The sequence below is a fragment of the Motacilla alba genome, chromosome 10, assembly GCF_015832195.1.
Source record: "Motacilla alba alba isolate MOTALB_02 chromosome 10, Motacilla_alba_V1.0_pri, whole genome shotgun sequence".
Lineage (NCBI taxonomy): Eukaryota > Metazoa > Chordata > Aves > Passeriformes > Motacillidae > Motacilla > Motacilla alba.
This window is the reverse complement of record NC_052025.1, coordinates 3,351,886-3,373,299: the sequence shown is the minus strand read 5'-3', so window position 1 is coordinate 3,373,299 and position 21,414 is coordinate 3,351,886. Positions and strand designations below refer to the sequence as shown.

Genomic DNA, 21,414 nt, shown 5'->3' with positions numbered 1-21,414 from the left:
GTCGGGAGCCGTGCCCCGGTGGGAGCGCGGGGATTGCAGGCTGCGGCGGCTCGCGCTGTTCACCATTGACTAGCACCTCTTTCTCGTTTCTTTTTTAGAGCTTTAAGTTTCTGAGAGACTGATGGCAATATGACCTGCTAAATTTAAGGGTTGGAACTCTTGGTTCTAGAACTCCAGTTCTGTCTGATTTCTTTTTTTTGTTTTTTCTTTCCTTTCCAAGTGAGCAACGATATGACTGTCTAACGCATGCCTTATTTAGCCTCTCCTGCAAGGATGACCTAGCCAGATGAATTTTAATAATGCTTCCGTGTAGAAGGTGTAAACTCTTTTGGGCTTGATGTGCTGTGAATGTTGCTTTTTTTTCCTCCTTTCCTCTCTTTACACGAGCAGTAGCCAGGGGTTCACGCATGCGCTGTTTTTTACTTCCTGTAGCTGTTCAATTCGGCACCGCTCAAACCGCACCGCTGCCATCTAGTGAGACTTCTTTTGTAAAGTACAGCAAAACTTAAAGATATATACAGTATATATTTATATTTGGGGGAGGGGAAACCAGAAGTCGTTGTGGTTCATTTTGAAGCTGCTGATATTCATTCCTTACTGTATGGCTGGAAGGAGGGAGCGATGCCGGGCCGGTGCTCGCAGCAGGGACATTGGAATTTCCTTAAGGGCTTTAACCGTGGAGCGCGGGGTGTCCTGTTGGGCGTCGGGGCTGGGTGGTGCCAGGGGCTGCTGGTGGTGGTGGGATGCAGTTGGAAACAAAAAACAAACCTTCCGTTTATAAATATATATATATGATTGCTTTTTAAGTGATTTTTTTTTTTTTTGTTAACTCATGTAAATTCTCAAATCCTTTTGCACTGATGTGTTCGACATATTCTTGTACATTCAATTCAGGCAAACTTTTATAATTTTTCTTTTTTTTTTTTTTTTGTTTTGTTTAAATGATGAAATCTTACAGCATGGTGATATTCTATGCAACTAGTTATTCCTCTTTAGTTTGACACTGTAATTTCTCATGATTTAAAGATTGTAGAAATAGACCTACCAGGGTTCTCATGATGTGCGTAACTGTAGCTGCATGAACTCGTGTTCTGTGTATTTGTTGAAGTGCAATGATGTATAAAAAGTGGATTCACCCGTTTTTAAAAATAAAACACCGACAAAAACCGCTGTAGCCTTGTTTTTCAACCTTTAATCAGCAGAGCTGTGTGCACCCCCTGGAGTGCTGGGAGTACCTCATTCCTTGGCCAGTCTGTGCAGCTCCTTCTCCACGTCCTCCACAAAGGCGGGGAAGTGCTGGTCCATGAGGCAGAGGCGGATGAAGGGCCCCAGCTCCCGGGCGCTCCAGGCCGGGTGCCGCAGCGCCGGGGGCAGCTCCGGCCGCTGCCGCAGCACCGACTGCGAACGGAAGGTGGGAAGGGGGCCCTGACCTGGGACACGGCCACACGGCCGCACCCCAGCCCTCCTGGCGTGGAGCTGCCTGGGTGTGATGCTCTTGGAGTGCTATCATCAGCTGGGGTCTCTGTGTGTGAGCTTTTCTCGGGTGTGATTCCAGTGTGGCTTTCACACACTGTCAAATGCCCCTGCAGTTATTTCACTTGGCAGTGGACCCTGGAAGTGCCAATTTCCTGGGTGCTGTGGCTTCCTGCTGGGGATCTGTTCTGTAATCAGTGTACGCTCTTTATCAGCTGTACCTGCTGCCACGTGGATTGTGTAGGGATAACCAAGCGTGCACTTCCAAGCTTTTCATTTAGCCAGATGTCTTTTGGAAGTGAAGTGTGGGGCTTTTATGTTAAAACTTCTTTTTCATCCCTCTTTAATCCCCTCTCCCAGCTTTTTCCCATGGTGCTGGGTGAACTCTGGGCATGGTGGCACTGGGGCTGGAATGAGGTGACCTTTGAGATCCTTTCCAATCCAGCCCAGTCTGGGATTCAGTGCTCAGCCAGTGACTACGAACTAAGGGTAAGGAAGGAACTGCACAAAACCAGAAAGAGCAGAGTTTTCTGCTCATCTGCTTCTGCACTGGCCTGAATTCCAGTAAATGAGCACCAGTTGATTTCCAGATGTTTACCCGGAACTGCTCAGTGAAGCTGTCTGTGGAATATGGGGATGCTTTGCTGTGGGTCAGGGTTGGGAAGGGTCCAGGGGAACCTCAGAGCCCCTGTCAGTGCCTAAAGGGGCTCCCAGAGAGCTGGAGAGGGACTTGGGCCAAAGGGGAACGGGTTCCCACTGCCAGAGAGGAGGGTTAGATGGGATATTCTGTGATTCCTTGATTGACATTTTCAGGCTTCAGCTCTGCTCTGCACACGTCATTGGTGCAGAGTCAAACCAGTGCCAGAGCCATTCATTTGGATGTTGCCTCTGGGTATTTCTTTGCTCTCAGTGTGTCATTTGTTCCTATTCAAATGGGGTGATTACACCACCAAACACCTTGTTTTGCTGCTTATTCCCTGGCTCTGGATCATTACACAGATCCAGCATCCCAATGCTCAGGGAAGGCATTTCCCAGATGGAATCTGAGACAGCTCATTCTCAGGCTCAGGTACAGACTCTAAACAGGAGAGGTTTGTTTTTTACCTGTGCGAGCTGTGCTACAGATCTTCTTTCTCCGAGGCTTGTGCAGGAGTCTGGGAGAGGCTCATCTGGCTAGAAAATACCAAATGCAAATAAGGGCTTGTTACCAAGCAGAGTGTGGGTATGTGCAGGGGGGGAAGCAGTTCCATTTTTAGCACTGACGGGAAGGGAATGTGCTCAGCTACCTTCTGCAGTAAAAAGGCATCTTTTTATGGAACCTGCATGCACATCTGCTCCAGTCTTTAAAAATGAAAGACATGACAGTTTAACTACAGGCCTGTTAGCTCATGGCTAAACTGAAGTCACAAACAACCTCCTAGGAGTAACTTCAAAGAATGCTGTGGATGGATGCTCACAAGAGCACGCTGCTTCTTTCCCATGATCCAAATATCCAAGAGCAGAGATTTTGGAATAATCACCCTGGAAAATGCTGTCTGTCTCTGCCTTTTCCAGTTACCTCAGGACTTTATCTTGGAGAGGGAAAACATTCTGTTCCTCCTGAGATGGCTTTTAGATGTTTCAGGATAGGCTCAGATTGTAAACAGGCAGTTGTAGCAGCTACTACCACTGCAAACCAGGAGCACCCAGGAAGGAGCCAGGATCCAGGGTGACTTGGTGGCTCTGATCATCTTTTGCCCTGCACAGCTAATTTCCCAACTCCTGTTTCATGCAGACAGTCTCACAGCTGTGAGACACTCGTCATGCCAGCTCTGCCAGGCTGTGTCGGGTGTGTGGGTCACTTACTGCGTGCTCAGTGTCCATGGCCTGGGTGTCCTGGCTGGGGCTCTGCTCCTCAGCCCCCTGCACCGGGACGTAGTCGCTGAGTTTCTGGACACAGCTGCAGCAGTGCTCCTGCATCTCCTCCCTGCAGCTGCCTCCGAACTGCACGCGGAACATGCGGCACTCGTTCTGCTCAGAAGCACGGGGAAAGCAAATCAAGCTGGAATCCCCTCCAACTGCTTGGATTAAATCCATATTTGTTGGGGTTGGGAAGAAGGCAATAGATTTGTGGATAACGGTGCCAATTTAAAAACAAATAAACAGGTTTTCCCTGCTGTATTTTCAGTTTTTCCCAGCAGCTTAGCCAGAAGACTGTGATTGCTGATTTGAAAATCAGGTAAAAATATGCAAGGAAAGGGTAAGTGATGCAGGGCCACCTGTCGCTAATTCAAGGTTTGGCCAAGTGGACAAGCCTTGCCAGGACTCAGCTTTTACACGTAGCAGGAAAATTAAGTTTTATTGTTGCTGCAGGTAGTGTCTGTAAGGGTATGTCAGCTCTGCACAGTTATTTGTGACAAACAATGACACAACAGTAAGCAGAGGTTAACTCTGGATCTGAACTAGAAATTCTGGGAATGGCATGTTCCAGTTAGGATTTCTGTTCCTGATGCATTGAAGCAACCCTACCTGGCCTGCCTGTGTGGAGCTAAACCAGCACATGCAGTTTGGCTCTCACTAAATGTTCCTTGAACAGAAACCAACACGTTGAATAGGAGTGCAGGAAATTCAATGCATTACTTCAAAGAGCGAAATGATACTAAAATTTACTGAGAACTCAGATAGCTCTGACCCCCCCAGAGTAGGTTGTTGGGCTGGACCATAATAGATATTTTTAATAAGTGCCCCAGGTTCAGCATAGTGCCCGGAAATGGGAATGGAATCTATGGTGTGTGATAAGCTTGGCCTAAGCTCCTTGAGCTGACGTAAGGGAGGTGCATATTCAGTGTTTAGAGAGTGAATTAATGGAACTTTCTGTTTGATCTTGAAATTTCAATTTTAAAAAACTTAAAGTATTGGAAAAGCAGCAAATTCTCCTTGGCCCAGCCTGGCTTATTTATGTCTTCATCTTCCCGAGGTTCCAATGTCAACCTCATTTTCAAAGCCCATTTTAATCCCAACTGCTGGGCTGCTGGAACACGAGGACACCTCTCACTTTAAAGCTCCTGGCTCAGAGCTGAGCCAGCTCTTGCTGACAGCCCCTGTGTTTACATGCCCGCTGCTTGAAGATGCTTGAATCCCATAGAAAGATTTTTAGGGCAGGGTAAGCACAAAAGCCTGTATCAGTGTTTCTAAAGGGGAAAATGTCAAACTAACGTGCAGTGTAGCACTCATTTGCCAGTGCCCAGCTGGATTTGCCCTCATTAATTAAGGAACTGGGGCAGCCTCACAGAGCCAGGCACTGAGCTGTGCAGTGCCAGACAGGTGAGTTCTGATTTCAGTGACACAAAAGGAACTTGGCTGGAGTTTCCTTAGGACACTTTCAAAGAGCACTTGCTTGTTTCGATCCCCAAATCAGTTTTGAGGCTATTTGGACTCCCTCGGGTTTCTCATAAGGACTGTTAAATACTTCAGTTTGCAGTTCGTAAACAACAGTGGACTTTGAAAATGAAACATTGTTCCTTTGTGGAAAGAGAGCCGTGATGTGTCAGGGTTTATAGCACAAACTGCGGACTGGGCAGTCACACCTGAACCACACCAAAGCTGAAGTATTAATGAACCTTGCTGTCATGGAATCATTACATTTGAGCCTCTCCCATGCTGGGCTGGGGGGCTGAGCTCAAGGAAAACAATATGAAGGGAAATTATTTCTTGCAAAATTATCAGGAAGATTCATCTTGTTCCCGTTCGTAGTTCTGAAAATCACTCTGCTGGCTAAGAGCCCACAGTGCCCTACCAAAGCCGTATTTGCAGTGATGAGCAAGTTCCACTGTAAACGCAGTATTAATGACTTACAAAAAACAAGGAGTACGAGATAAACCGGAAATTTATCATAAAGATGAGCACAGAAGCTGCATCCACAGTTAGGATATAAAGTAGAGAAGCTGTGTGGTAAAACCACTGCAGCTGAAGTTGTGTGAATTTATGGTAAATAAACACTGAGATGCAGCACATTCATTTCAGGCTGTTAAAATTCCTCCTCTCCTGAAGTGCCCCTCAGAGCTTTGCTGGAGCCTGGCAGTGGGTGTGATGTTGGTTTTGTCTTGCTGGTGAGGAGCAGCAGAATCCCTTGATGCTGCACTGGGAAAATGGCTCTGGTAACTGGGAAGGAGCAGCCTGCAGATTCATCAGAATTAATTCCTGCCCCAGCTGTCTTCAGGTTTTCCAGGTTTTCTAACAAGCTGATAGAAAGCAGAGTGCAGAGGAGTTTTGGTTTCAGGCATAACCCATGAATTTAAAACATGAAGATAGTTACAGAGTATCAGAGTTCATCTAAGAACAAAAAAACCTGAGATTTTTGCATAAATTGGTAAGAAGAAAGTGCTGTTTGATTATTTAAAGGCAAACCAACCACTTTTCATCAGGAGAGCTGAGTGGGTGACCAGAAACCCATGTCCATTTTATTCCTTGAGTACCAAGTACCTTAACCACCAGCCTGCTGCTGCTGTGCCAGAAGCCACAAAATGGCTCAGTTATTGCTTGGTTAGAGTTTGTTTGCTGAAGTACAGTCTGACTCAGAGGAAGCTTGGAAAAGATTTGCTTCATCTTTTTGTTAGATTGGGAAATAAAACCAGTCTGGCTGTTTTAGCAGCTAACTCTCAGAGAGCAGTCTAAAAACTGAGTATTAGCAGTTACAAAAAAATATTCAATATTCAATCCATTCTTGTTTAGTATCTAGAGTAAAAAAAAATATTCTAATTTACACAGATAATTTACACCTTCTAGTTTAATGTAGCCAAAAGGGAGAGGTTTCCTCCATCTCTGTGTTACATATCAGGAATGTTGCAAGCAGCTCAGCTCACCTTGGCCTGTGCCCGCAGCAGCAGGCACTCTGCTCTCCTCACTATCTTCAGCCACTTGTGGGAATCAATCAGGGAAAAGCCTTCCTGAAATAAAGCACAAACCAGTGGCCCAGTGAACAGCAGCACCCAGGAGCACATGTTTAAGCTGTGTGGTGTAATTAAAGCCCTAATGAAGATCAGTCACTGCAGCTATGCAGTGTTTGGAGCTGTCAGACAGCTGCACTGGGGAGGTTTCACCACTCCAGGGATTAAATCCAGTAACAACACCGTGTCGAAGCATGTTCTGATTTCCATACCTCTGTACATTTACATTTGTGCATGCTATGGAAGCCCCTGAAAACCAGACTAAAGCAGCTGCGGGTGGAGCTCTGAGTGCTGAAGTTGCCCGGGAGGGCAGCAGAGGGCAGGCGAACCCGGGGAATGGCACAGCCCCGCTTGCTCCGAGCCCCGGGGAGGCCTCGGCTCCAGGTGGCACTCAGGGAACCGAGCAGCAGCTTCGGTAATTGGATAAAGATGTTTTTATTCTCCCGTTGCATCACTGTCAGTGTCTTCAAACTCGACAGGCTGCTCAGCCTCCTGTAAAAACACCACAGGAAAGTGAAAAACAACTGCAAGGCAACGGACTGTGTCTCCCAAGGCACCCTGAGCCATTACTTAGCAAAGTCCAGGGGAAACCCAAACAATAATTCAGTGTTAGGGCAGGAGGAAATCAGGCACCCATTTTATCCGGATTCACAATGCTTTCAATGACCAAGGGCTTGAGCCCAGGCTGCTTTCAAGGGGTCCTAAGGGTCAAACCCCAAAGTCACGTCCATCCTGAAGCGGTGTTTGCCACAGTCACCGTCCACGTTAGGTGGATGCAGGCTGCAAAACCATCTGCCATTCTACTCTGGAACAGCAATCACCTCAGAGACTGCTGCTTTACTGCGCTGGCACTGGCTTCCCAGTCTCATGCAGCAACTGCATGCAGATTTTTAGCTGCACTTCACAGAGGAATCTCTCAAAAACTGTGAAGAGTTGAAGCAAAGGCAGACTGGATGGCAGATACCTGCTGTGACAGACTCCAGAGTGTCAGCCAGCAGGGAAGTGCCATTCCCAAAGGAGCTGGGGTCAGAGGCAGAGAAGAATTGCCCTGTGTGCTGTTAAAGCAGAGGCTGCCAGCAGGTGAGAGGGCCAGTCCCGTGCAGTGTCTCTGCACTGAACACACCCAGGGTGCCCTAAGGCAGGACGTGCTAAGCAGGAAAGGCCGAAAGGTCAGAACAACAGGGAGAGATCAGCTGGTGAGCAATGGGGAGAGGCTGAACCAAGCCCCAAATGCTGTCAGTGAAGCAATTCCAAACCATTCCCTCACTAGGCCACTTGAACTTGTGGCCACTTGTGCTTGTTCTGTTCATTTCAAGTAGTTTCTGTTGTGGAGACACACCAACTGTTTATTTAAATATAGCTACTGCCATATTCAGTCTGGTTTTACAGTGTTTTTCCTTTCACTGGAGATGAAGGTTGGACAAATGTTGTCTCCTTAAAATAAGAACTGTTTTCAAAGAAATTATAGAAGGCAGTCACTGTTTAATTCTCCTACCAACTATTTTATTGATGTTTCCCACGTTCTTTTATATGTCCTGTTTCTGAGGTAAAACAAGTGGGGAAAAAACAGCATTTGGCATTTTTATTTCTGTACTCCTGATTACCCAACTCCAACCCCCAAATTCGATTTAACTGAAATGAAAGTTTAACCACTTTATTTTTAAAATCATTGTCCCTGTATTCTCGGAATCACAGCCTGGTTGGGGTTGAGAGGCACCTTAAAGCTCACCCAGTGCCACCCCCTGCCACGGGCAGGGACACCTAAAGCTCACCGAGTGCCACCCCCTGCCATGGGCAGGGACACGTGCCACTAGCCCCGGCTGCTCCAAGCCTGGCCTGGGTCACTGCAGGGCTGGGGCAGTGCGTGTGAAGTCAGGTGAACGAATCAGAGCAACAAAAGGGAAGAACCCAAGGGATGTGTCCCTTCCCTGCTCCAGGGCAGGAGGATCTCTGCGTGGGGCAGGGCCTGGGAACTGCAAGGCAGTGTTTGGGCTCACAGTCCACCGTCCTTTCCCAGGTGATGGATTGACCCTCGACACGCTCTGCGTGTGGGCGATGGCACAGAAAACAGCAGCGTTCCTTCTGGCTTGGTGCTGCCACCAGGCTGCCAGAGCAGGGAACAGAGCGGCCGGTCACTGCCCTGTGAGCAGGCAGCTGCTTCAGCCAGCCAGGCAGGGGCAAAGCCAGAGGGCAGTGCAAGATTAATCAGAATATCCCCAAAACGCAGCCTAGAACGGGGCAGGGACACGAGAGCCCAAATGTTCACCACGTGAAGAGAGAAACGGCAGCACTTAAATATTGTCTGGTCATCAATGTTCAGTCAGACACATACTGCTGTTGTTCTCCATAACTGAACTTGTAACAAAAGTGGGGCAAAAGAAAACTCTTTCCTACATCTGTGACCAAAATCTAGGTTTCACAGAGGGAGGACTGGGTGGAATTAAGCTGAAGGGGAAAACAAAGCAAGATGTTTCCCAAATGTTTTGGAAGCAGGCAAGATGTGACCACAGCTGCCACGAGGCAGGAGCCAGAAATGCTGATCCAGCCTCACAGCCATCGAGTCCAGCACTGCCTGGGAAATACTTTTGTTCTGACTTCACATTTCAGCATTCAGAACCTGCTGTGTAATGAGGGCTGTGAGCTGTGCTGGAAGGTATTGTGTGTGATTTATGAATATTTTTGATTGTAGCATTTAGAAACCCTGTGGTGCTAAACAACACAGGAATAGATTATCTGTGTTTTGTTAGACTGCAACCCTATCTGAACAGAAAATGACTCTGTATCTAAGAAATGTTATTTGTGTAGCAGTTAGCTATGCTGGCTTGCATCACTAAGTTTGGACACACTCATGTACAAGCCAGATGTTTCCAAACTCCATGTAAACAATAGCTAAAGAGGAAAAGCTTTTTCTTGGTCACAAACATGATCTAGTCTGCCCTTAAACCACAACCAGGATTAAAAAAGACAAACGAAACCCCAGAGTGCTACAGAGACACTCATTCTCCAGGCTGGGCTGCCTCTTCCAACAGGCCCGTGAAATGCAAATGCTCCAGCTTGTTCTGCAGTTTCCCAGCTCAAAGGATGCACTATTGTATCACGCCATGGATTAAGGACTCAGCTGGGAACGGGCATTTGCAGGAAAGGATGAGGTCAGTTCTGTAACTGACAAGTGTTTTGGTTTGAACTCTTTTACTAGTCCCTAGGGATTTTTGAGGGTTTTTTTCCTTCTTTTTTTCTCTGGGGATTTTTCTAGTTTTCAGTTGTTTGTTATCTCTGTTTCTTTAGAGAGGTCTCGACACTGATGGGTGTTCTTCACACGGGATTGCTATTTAATGGTGGTTTTTTTTTGTTAAGGTTGGGATTAAATTGTAAGATGGTCTTTTTGTTTACATTTAGATGTTTATTAGATTTATTTATGTTATTATATTTTTGTTTTAATGAGGCATAAAATGGTTATGTATTTTTAATGATAAATTGCTTAATTAATAAATTATAGTTAAATTATTTTTATTTTTAATGTAATGATTAATTATTCGAATGATGAATTATTATGAATTGTTTGAGTGTATGAATTAATAGTGCACAGCTGCCAATTGTTTGAATGATGAATTATTATGAATTATTAGAATGTATTAGTTAATAATGCACAGCTGCCAATTGTTTGAATGATGAATTGTTATGAATTATTTGAATGTCTGAATTAACAGTGCACAGCTGCCAGGATGGTGCTGGCTGAGAGAAGAGAAAAGCTCCAGGCCTCAGCCACCATCCTGCTTGCAGCATTGTGGCACAGGCTGGGCAGCACCACGGGACACAATTCCCTGGAAAACAGAGCCATCCACTTCCACAGTTTCCAGGGAGGCACCTGGGAGCCTCCTTTAAGCCCTGCCTTTCCCGAGGTAAGGTACCACTAAGTGGAGCAAGCCTCACTCAGCTCCACTCTGGGAGCCTGGGCAGGGCAGAAGGAGGGATTTGGGAGAGTTTTTGTGGGAAGGGCAGGATGCTGTGCTGCTCTAGCACCCTGCCAGCTCCTGCACTATTGCTACGTCTGGGGTCATTATTTATTGCCGTGGGTCTTCAGGGCAGTCTGGACTTGGTGAAGGGAAGGGGAGATCCTGACTCCATTTCAGAAGCTGGTTTATTATATTATGATATATATTACATTAAAAAGACCACACTATAACTGTACTACAAAGAACAGAGAGAAAGATTCATCAGAAGGCGAGACAGGAATAGAAAGGAATGGATAACAAAGTGCTGTGACTCCCAGAGAGTCCGAGAGCTGCTGCCTCCTGGATTGGCCACCAAGAGAAACATCCCACACTGAGCAATGGAGGAAGCACCTGCTGCATCCCACAGCAGCAGATAACAAACTGTTTACACTTGAAGCTGAGGCCCTTCAGCTTCTCAGGAGAAGAAAATCCTAGCAAAGGGATTTTCATCAAATATCACAACCACACTGCAGCGTCACCAAAGCTGCAGGGACGGCTGAAAGAATGTGCCACTCCTCCTGGGCACAGAGGGCACTGCCCACCTGTGTCACCTGTGCAGAGCTGCACGCCCCGGGCTGCCCACCACACTGGGGACAGAGTCACGATTCACTCCCTGCGTTCAGAGTGTGCTGTGTTGAGCTCAAATCCCCACATTTCTGACCTGTGATACTGTGGGTATGATTACAATTGAACATTTGTACTGCCTATCACCGTGCTTATTCTTGGAAGTGCCTAACTTGGCACCAGAGCAATGGTAATGTTGTTTTCTGGTGTCCCCACAGTGCCACACAGTCCCCACGCAGTGACCTTTGTGATCAAAACAGAACCCAGGTAGAGCAGCTGCAAGGATTGGTGAGAACCATTCTCTCAGGAGACAGGAAAAATAAAGATGTGTGAGCAGTGAGCAGAAAAAGCTGGTGAATGATGTTCAAGAATTATACAGGATGGTAAAGAAGAGGGAAAACTGAGATGAAAACTGGAGAAGGTGTTTACAGGTAAGTGGTGATCAATGGTGATCACCTTAGTAAGGGTTAACAGGTTATTATAATTATTATATTAATAAGTTATTATCATAAAAAAGCTGCACATGCTTGAGACACGACATAGATTCTAAATCAAATGCTTGCATAAATCTTAAAAACAGCTATTTTTTACTCCTTGCTTTCCCAAAGGAGAATGTGAGTTGCCATTTTACACTTTTTTTTCCTAGAATAAGCAGTTTTCTACTTAAAAATGTAAAATTCTTCATTAACGACTGTAGAACAAAGTTGTGAAAATTAAACTTCTAACATAATTTCACTCCAGTCTTCATTACTACCTTGTAGCACACCTGGAAATAGAAATTTTTGTATCTATTTCCAATATCTAAGTAAGTTCACATACATCAGGCTTGATTTCTGCAGCATCAGCTGTCTTGAAAATCGAGTCAAGATCAGAAGAGCCAACATGAACCAAAAAATAAAATAAAAAAAACCCCAAACAAGACAACCTGTAGAGGGTAGGGAAGCACAAAGTTGTCCCTGCAAGCATTTCTAACCCTACCAATCAAGGCAGAGAGCCAGGAGTAAGGAATAAAAGGATGTTAAGCTTTCTTTGCATGATCCTTTTTTGAGCCTGTCTCTTAGACCCTCCCATCTTGCTCTGAAGTCTGACTGTGGCAGAGAACACACAGGGCTGGAGCCATTCAGCAGAGTGCTCTGTGAGCACCGGCCGACCAGGGAGGGAGCACGGGACACACGGAGCCACCACCCCTGGGGGGACAGAGCAGAGAATGGCTTTGGCCAAAGTGCAAACACTGCCTGCAGGAGCAGGGCTTTGCATGGGTACAGCCCACAGCCAGCAAAGACAGGCCCTAGGCTCAGCACAAACCTCAATGCTTCAGTGACAACCGGAGTTGTTCTGGGGATTTTTTCCCAGTGACATTGTCGCCATGATATTTTATGAAAATCCTTTGGCAGGATTTTCTTCTCCTGAGAAGCTGAGGAGCCTCAGGAAGGAAATGTAAACAATGACTGTCTGCTGCTGTGGAATGAACAGGTGCTTCCTTGATTGGTCCACGCTAGTTGTTTCTAATTAATGACCAATCAAAGATGCAGCTGGGTCAGACTCTCTGAGAGTCACAAGATTTTGTTCTTCATTTCATTCCATTCCATTCCATTCCTGTCCAGCCTTCTGATGAATCCTTTCTCTCTATTCTTTAGTTTAAATGTAGCATTTTTAATATAATATATATAATAATGCAATAAATCAGCCTTCTGAAACATGGAGTCAAGGTTCTCATCCCTTTCCTCGTCCTGGGACCCCTGCTAATCCCACATGACATCTGTGCAGGGACACAGGGAAGGGAACTGGATGCTCAGGGATGAGCTGGCTGAAGCTCTTCAGGGCACCCCAGTAATGTATTCTTTCATTCTCGGTATAAAGTATGTACTTCCCCAGACTGACAGCACACATTAAACTCTAGGGTAAATATGCTTCATTAACAGACATCACTAATCTCCATAAGAGCTTAGGTTTAGGAGAAGTGGAGCAAGAGAAAAGGAAAGAGCAGGAGCCCTTGACATGGAACAGAAATGGGAAAGCTGATGCAGGATACTCTCAGCTCGTCCAATCACGTCAACAGCACACGTTGAAATAAACAACCTGAAATTGAGATTTTTTTAAACTGCAATCGTGGTACTAAATAATCCAACAAAACTTGAATAAAAGAACAACCTTCTGTGGCTTTGCAGGGCTCTAGCACAAAGCAGCATTAGCAACCCGCTCGCTGCCCAGCTCTCTGTCAGGAGCCCTCATTTATTGCACAGGGACCGGCTCTGCCCAGGGCACTGCTGTGAATCTCATCTGCAAAATTTGGTGCCCGAGTTTCAGGCCCTGCAAAGAGAGCATCAGGAACATGAGGATGCCTGCTGAATGCCTGCCTAATTAATGAGCTAGAATCTACTGTACCCTAAGCACTGGTAGCTTATTGGAAGTCATGAGGGGACCAGGAGGGCACTAAGGACATTTAGTCCACACTTCAAAAGATCAGGTCACAAATCAATTACTCTGGATTAATTTTATCCTATTAAGTAAGTCCTCTTCACAATTTCAATTTGTTTCATTTGTAGGATATTATGAATTCTAGCACCAGAAATAATTGCACTGAATAAAGCACCAAAATATAATTTCCATGATGTGTTAATAGAGAGGGGAAAGGAAATAAGAGTTGTGGTAAATGGAACATGATGTATCTTGAGCATGGCCAGAAATTACCAGAGATGCTGTTGAGATATTCCTGTAAAATTCCATTGGCTACAGTATACAAGAATGAGGTTTTTCTACCATCAAATATGCAGTCTGTTAGGCAACACTGCAGCAAAAACAGCTCCTAAAAACACATTATGCAATTTAATTCCCAATGAAGAATTTGGTTTAAAAAAGAATAAAATAAAACAAAACAAATCAAACCACTCTTTAATTTGCATTACGCATCAGAGGTTTTTATGTTCCATGCTCTGAAGTTCCATTTACTTCCTCTTCATTCCATTACACAAGGAATAGATGGTGTTTCAAAAGGAAAACAGTTGTTTCTGTATTTATTAAAACCAACAGTTGTTAGGATATGTGAATATTTTATTGCTATTTTATAAATATTGTTCTTAGAAACGGATCATAAAAGAGCCAGTGGGCCCTAAGGAAAAGGTTTCTTAACTTTCCTACTTCAATAAAATTGAAAGGACTAAGAGAATATGTAAGTACAGCCATCACAGACAGAATATTTTGATAGCAATCAGAAACATTTGACTATTGTTCCTACTATGGATATTGATCCAGCCATCAGCAAAACAGAAATTTTTCTTCACAATTCTCAGTTTTGTGAAAATGTTCTTCATAGGTGAGAAGCAGAAAAAAAAATCCTTTTATTATTCATCAATGGAAATGTTACAAAAATTGAAGCTCTGCACGGTGAGAAGGAAATGTGTCCCTGTGACCCAGATCTTGTTCCTGTGCGGAGGTACAAAGCTCCAATAATTGTTATCCAGCTCCCTCAAACCAGGAGCCTGGAGCACATCAAAAGGGCTGAAAAGTAGGGATTAGGAGACAGATCAAAAGACAAGGCATCACCAGTTTAAAGGATGCAGTTCTGTGAGCACACCAGAGGGAATTTCACTTTAGGCAGCACACAGGTGTGGGAGGACACCCTGGCAATCCAGGGGACACAGCCCAGCCCAGCCCAGGCCAGCGAGAGCAAGTGAGAGCACAAGTGAGATGGTGCCAGCGGCTGCAGCATTCCATCAGAGCTGATGCATTCCCTCTGGAGCAGGAGTTGTGCATGATCCCCTCTGACAGAGCAGGATAATGGACCCCCAGCGAGTGGATCTGGAGCGTGACAGGCTCCAGGCACGGGCTGTACCGAGTCGTGCAAAGCCTGCTTCAATATTGTGACAGGTTTGTGACAGCGCTGACAGCCGCGGCTGGAGGGAGATGGAGCCGCTGGGATTAACCGTTTCTGATGATTGCTGCAGCAGAAATACAGCCCGAGCAGCACTGCAAGGTGGCTTGTTGTTATGTGGCATCTTGGGAAGGGGCTTGCAAAATGCCCCATCCCTGGAAGTGCTCAAGAGCAGGCTGGATGCAGCTCTGAGCACCTGGGACAGTGCAAGTGTCCCTGCCCGTGGCCCTGGTCGAGCTGTAAGGTCCCTGCCAGCCCAAATCATGCTGGGATTCTATGAAAACGAGCACATGGGGTATTTGGTGGGGTTTTCAGCCCCTCAGGTATGCTCAAGAGGACAAGTGGGAGGACTGCAGCTGCTCCAGTCTCAGAAACACACAGTCCCAGTAGGTCCCAGTCCCACCAGTTCAGTCCTGCAGGCACAGAGCACACCTGTGCCACCAGCCCAAATGCTCCTGCTCAAAGAGCTGCACCCAACAGGCCGTAAAACCAACTTTATGTAACTTTTCTTTAACAAATTCTAAATGTTAGTCTGTCAACTTTAAGGTTGGCACAGAAGCATTGCCAAAAGAAATGTTTGAAAAAAAAAAATCTTTTTTTTTTCTTTTGAACTCTCAGTACTGTATTTTGGTTACATCTACCAAGCATGTCTGTTCCACCTCTCCTGCACTATGTGATAGCTCCCACAGTATCTCAGTGTCTCTGAGAAGCTGGAACACTCCTGATACATCCCAGAAATTCCTCATCTGGCATTTCAAGCAAAGCCTGAAAGCTTCAGTGGCCACTAAACACAAGAGCTGCAAGAAAGTGCTTTTGTCAGCCAAGTTTTTAGCAGCTTTTCTGATCCCTCATCCTTCCCCACAGCACACTTTGATCTGCCCTGTTACTTGCCAGATTCAGCCTCTGCCAGACGAGTCTTTGAAGGGCTGCAGCTCTGGGTTGTGCCTTTTCTGCACTTGGGTTAGTTCTCAGAAGTTGCTGTTAGCTTGCGTATGGTTATCCCAAGGACTTCCAGAGGAATGTCAGTCACTGGGCACCAACAGGAACAGCCTCTGGGAACAGGAGCGCCCTGCACCGAGTCACTCCAAGCGCAATGTGCGAAGGGATGGCAGCAAGTCCCACTTCCATCCACATTTTCAAAACCTCTTTCCTTTTTCTTATTCAACACAACTGCTAAAATACTTTCCACGGTCCCTTTTTACCTTGTCCTCACTGAATGAGCTGAGGGCCATCCACAGCAGCAGCTCTCTGTTAGCTCATGCATTAACTATTCAATGTTCCTAACACACACCAAAAAATCCAAGGGTATCCATGATTCTCCCCTACACGTAAAAGTTCTGTAAGTTCATGACCCTTTAAGAGGCACAGTAAAAACTAATTTATAAGCTTATACATATTTAAAGCTGCAACACAGTCTCTTACACATTCTGTTGAAAAAGTTTTGCTATCTTTACACTGCAGCATCTTCCAGTGGTTTGTAATACCTTTCTAGCACATTTATCAGCCAGCTCCTGTTGGTTATCACCCCTGAGTACTGGTGATGTGTGCTGAACACACTCAATTCCACCTTCCAGCAAGGTCTTCTGTGTCAGGAGCACCAAACCCACTCCTTCTAGGCAGAATTTTCCTCTTGGTATCGTTGTGAAATCTTTAGTTTAGTAGCTGGTTATGTTTAAGCAAGTGCAGGCTACAGGAAAACCAGCTGACACAAGTTTGGATTTTGCCTCTGAGGATCTTATGTTTATGTTAAAGCTCACCATCCAGCACAGAAAATACAAACCCTTTGATAAACCAGACTGTCAAACCAAAATACTAGCAGGTCATTGGCAAGCAGTCAGCTGGGCCATACAGCAAATTATAGTTTTACCTATTTCTAAACAGTGTATTTTCCTCTTTTCTTAGTCAGAAGAATCATGAAAAAAATCCCAAATATCTTTCAACATCAGCAACACTTAGCATTAACTCTTAATCTAGATTTTTAGAACTGCAGAAGAAATGTGGATCCTCAGCAGGAAATGCTGCATTTGGCATTATTCTCATAAATGTGAAGGGAAAGCAGCACATGAGAATTACCATGAGCAAAACAAAATTGACAGTTCCCACTCAGTGGGAAAGAAGATGAAGCTGAGAAAAGAAACCAAGTTAATACTGATAGTAACATGAAGGAAAAAGGTTCTTTATACATGACAAACTCACCAGCACCGTTCGCCCTTGGGAAATAAAGAAATGGCCAGACTCCACAATGGTAAGGACAAGAGGGCCTGATTCTTCATTTGATTCAAACACCTTCAAAAAGACAGACAAAAGAAAATCTGGCCCTGCAAGCACAGAATCTACAACTCCCATTTCTAGTGCCAAATAAAAGGTCTCAAAGGTTGCTCTTAGAAGCCAGGTGTGTAATTCATATTGCACTAATGCAACTCACCCTTCACTCGCACAGACAGGAGGCACATTAAATTATTTTTTTACTAATTATACCTCCATATACAGATTTAACTACCTGGGACAACCCTCTGGATTCTTCTACCTTGATCTCTAGATTTTAATACTACAGGTTACTGTTGAATGAAGGAATAAAAAAAAAAAAAGTGGGCCACTAACACTCGGATGGGTTGTCATTAATAATTCATGAAGTAAAATCTCTCCCGATTCCTACTTTAGCTCTGGACTCGCAAAAAGACACCTAAAAGACCTCATTTATTCGTGTTTGCCTCACAGCAGAGTCAGTTACCCCACACCGTCCCACCACCCTCCCCGCGCCGCCGGCACCTTCCAAGAGGTGTTTTGCCCCTCGTCGTCACCGTCCTTCGGGGGGAGGAAGCGAGCGTAGCGCTTCAAGGGCCACACCGTGGCGCTACCGAGGAGGGAGGTGTCGCCGGCGCTGCCCGGTGCCGAAGCCAGCCCAGGCTGGGAGCCACGACCGCCGGCAGCCGCCGCCATGCCGCGCTGAAGGGCGGAGGGCGTTGAGGGGCGGAGGGGCTGAGGGCGCTGAGGGGCGGGGGCGGGCAGCGCGCGGGAGCTGGGCGGGAAGCAGCAGCCAATAGGAAGAGGGAGAGGGCTCGCGGCGGGAATCGTTCGCCAATCAGCGCGGGGCGCGCGGGGGCTCGCGCCGCGGCCTCTGTGGCGAGCCGGCCTCGTGAGGTGCGTTCGCTTCATTCGCCTCAGCGTTACCGCGCACAGCTCTTGGCTCCCTCCTCTCTTTCGCCTCTTTTCTTGTCCTCTTCTTCTTCTCCCTCTCCAAGGGCAGCGTGGCTACAGTCTCTCCCTGCTCCCAAGCAGCCCCCGGCCGTGCCGGTGTGGCGGCTCCGGCCGTCGGCGCTGAGGGCAGAGGGGAGCGCGGAGGCCGTGGCCGCCATTTTGTGGCGTGAGGGGGCGCGGTCGGGGCTGCGCATCGAGGAGGAGGACGAGGATGTGAAGCTCTCGCTGTCTGTCGCTGCCCCTGTGACATGCCCGTGGAACCTGGCCAAGATGTCAGCATGCATCCTTCCTCAGGTAGAATGTGACAAGTCCCTGTAAAAATCCTGTCCTACGCTCTTAAATTCCATTTCCATTTCTTGGTGGCGTTCGCTTCCTAAAGTTGCCACAGGGATTTTAGTGGTACCTGAATTGAGGTCTGTCGAAAAAGCTGTTTTCAATGTGTGTGATGGTTTTAGCCAGCGTGAGCAAACAGCTGGATTAATAAATCAAAATTGCACTCTCCTCCCCATTTCACCTATTAGATGCTTCTGCAATGATGCAATGCTACACTTTCCTTGGACAAGGAGTGATGGGGCCATGACTGCACTTAGATATTCCATTTATAGTACGTACCTTGGCCCATTAACATTAAAAATGTGCATGAGCTGGTCGAGGTGTTTGAGGGGGCCAGAGGAGCCCGGTATCATTCTGGAGTGTCCCAAATGGGCTGGTGGATGCCCATCAGCATGAGTTAAGCCGTCCCCTGCCCTGAGGGTGCCATCCCAGTACCTTTAATCCCTGTTCTGTGCATTGTCCACTGCAATACAATACACCTGACCAAGATGAAACTTGGGTAAATAATCAAATTAAGCAGAAAAAAATAAGTTTATGGCATTTTTTTCTGCTTTTCTTTACCTGTATGCTTTGCATTGATGATGTTGTGTTGGCTGATATAAATAAAATTAAGTAACTACTGTCTCATCTGAAACAAAACCTTCAGGGAAGAGGTTAACCTATTAAACTGTGATGGTTTAATCTGCATGGTTTAATCTCGATGGTTTAATTAGGAAATATTAGATTGACATTTATGTCCTGTGGCCCTTGTGTTTTTCATCTGATGCTGCACCCGAGAGCCAGTTTAGCGTCCAAGGAACTGTTTCCAAAATAAACAATTTTACAGAGTTTCCAAAAGAGAGGTGTTTATCTGAGCATTTTGCAGATAGGGAAAGGCAGGCAGAAAGGCATTAAATGACTTGACAAGGTCATCCAGAGGCATCGGTAATGAAACAGGGAATACAGCGTGGGCTTCCCAGCTGCCAGTTGCCTTCTCTAATCACTGCTTCCCCACGAGGCTTTCTCAAATTGTGCTTGTCAAACGTTCAGAATTTGCCAGGAGGCTTGGGACTTCCTTGGAATCTATAGGAGCTGAACATTTTTGTCAGAGAAAAATATGATGAGTACATGTAGGTAAAATATTTTCCCCTATTTCAGCAGGAAACTGTTCGCAGCATTTATTTTCTGTGGGAAACAGTTTCCAGTGTCTATTTTCTAAGAGTGATTTTTGGCTTCTGCATGAACAAAACAAAAACAAAATGCTTTCCTGAAGCAAAAATGTCAAGATGTGGCTTTGAGAGAGGCAGGTGGAAACCGAGAGCATCAGATACTTCAACCTCCTCCTAGATTTTTGCTTTATTAGCTTCTGCTAGTTTGCTTCTACTTTTTGGACACGAATGTGTGATGTTACATATAAATCTGTCTATAAAGTCAGATGAGCATTGTGTTGAGACCAGTACCCAAGCCTTTGCAGATTCTAATTTCCTTGGGGAACTGCATGATCAGCTCTGGATTCAGAGAGTAGACACAGAGGAAGATGGTTAAAATGTGTTTAGATTTCTTTTTTTTTTTTGGTAAAAGGCTACAGAAGTTGCTAGTTTTTAAAAATTATGGAATAAAATGTAGAGGAAAGAGACAAGTAAAAGCTGTCAGGAGACTGACAGGTTAAAAGGTGTTTTATAAGGGATGAGATGGCAAATCCCATCTAGATGCCAAGGGTTTGTCACTGTTGCGTGCTTCAGCTTTGCCTCAGACTTCACAGGCTGCAGTGGCACAAGTTAATTTTCTCACTGCAGAAGTACCTGCTCCTGTTAATAAATTAGAGAAACTGCCAAAAGCAGAGTTCTCAGCGCAGGGACACAGATCCCTCCTTGCACCGTATGGATTTGATAATGTGCTGATAATTGTTAGATGTACAGCAGTCGATGCTGGTGCTGGGTGTTTTGCTGAACAATCTGCATTATTGATTTTTGATAATAATGGTGGTGATAACAGCAGCAATAAAATCACATCACAGTGACTTTATTGTCAAGTGTGGGCACAGATGTGCCCCAAGTGCTGGGGATGGACTGGAGGAACTCACACAGATTGGACAAATGATGTATCAACACCACCGAGGGTGCCAGATGCATGAAATGGATCAAACTGAGCAACAAAAGGTGCTTTTTAGCAATTCTGGAGTTTCCCTCTGGTACTGACCACTTCCCATCTGCTTCTGCCCAGCTGTGTTCAAGGCAGGAATGGGATTCCTCACCAGGGCATAAATCAAAGGCTAGTGAAAACGTTCTGTTCAGAATATTCGATTTATTGCTTTGACTGCTGAATAATTACTGCTGTCTTGTGCTTTACTTGCTTTGTAAGTAGCTGTGGTGTTTGCCCAGGTTCATTGCATTAATTCACGTATCACACAGTTGTTCCTGCTTTCCTCGGAATGTGGTCTGTGGGCAGCAGCCTCCCTGCCCAGATCTCTCAGTGCTGATGAAGTCTCAGCATCTCTGATTACTGCACAGCACTTCTGTACCCTGCTCTCCCCAAAACACCTCCTCCAGGCCTGTCAGCCTGATTCAGCCTGGGGGAAGATGAGCTCTGAGGTTTCTGTTCTGGTACCGTGGCCTCTGCTGACCTGGGGACTGTCAGGTGTTCACACACTCACCTGTGGCAACTGCAGGCACTGAATTTTACTCATCGCTTTTATGCTCTTCCACTTTTTTCCTTGACAAAATCTACCCCTTTGCAATAAGCTTTACATTTTCAAGTGAAAATCAGAGACCACATCAATGTGTTTCTGATGTCGTGTCCTCCAAGTATCAGTGTAGGGTAGAAGTAAAGTCTGATGTTTGGCACCAGAGTCCCTCAGAATCTTGGAATGGTTTGGGTTGGAAGGGTCATTTGAGCCCATCCAGTGCCACCCCTGCCATGAGCAGGGACAGCTTCCGCTATCCCAGAGTGTGCCAAGCCCCAATGTCCAGCCTGGCCTTGGGCACTGCCAGGGATCCAGAGGCAGTCACAGCTTCTCTGGAAAGAAATTCATTCCTACTATCCATCTAACCCTGCCTCTGGCAGTTGAAAACCTCTGCCT

At 45.9% G+C, this 21,414-nt stretch overlaps 2 protein-coding genes across 5 annotated transcripts in view; one reads left to right on the top strand and one right to left on the bottom strand.

The window, feature by feature from the left end:
• Window positions 1-1,170, top strand: part of NPTN (neuroplastin) — a 43,467-nt gene extending 42,297 nt beyond the window's left edge. The window contains exon 9 of one of the 4 annotated variants that reach the window (XM_038146750.1): window positions 221-1,170. The gene's annotated coding sequence lies outside the window, so the exon portion shown is untranslated. Of the gene's footprint in view, window positions 1-98 lie in introns of all 4 variants that reach the window. The other 3 variants (XM_038146749.1, XM_038146751.1, XM_038146748.1) reach the window with 3 other exon arrangements.
• On the bottom strand, window positions 201-17,769 carry REC114 (REC114 meiotic recombination protein). The gene is made up of 5 exons (XM_038146752.1): window positions 17,595-17,769; window positions 17,022-17,111; window positions 6,315-6,398; window positions 3,319-3,483; window positions 201-2,646 (listed from the first exon to the last, which is right to left on the bottom strand). Exons 1-5 carry the CDS (start codon window positions 17,763-17,765, stop codon window positions 2,539-2,541), a joined length of 618 nt encoding a protein of 205 aa, XP_038002680.1. The 5' UTR covers window positions 17,766-17,769; the 3' UTR covers window positions 201-2,538.
• Between the last annotated feature and the right edge of the window lie 3,645 nt (window positions 17,770-21,414).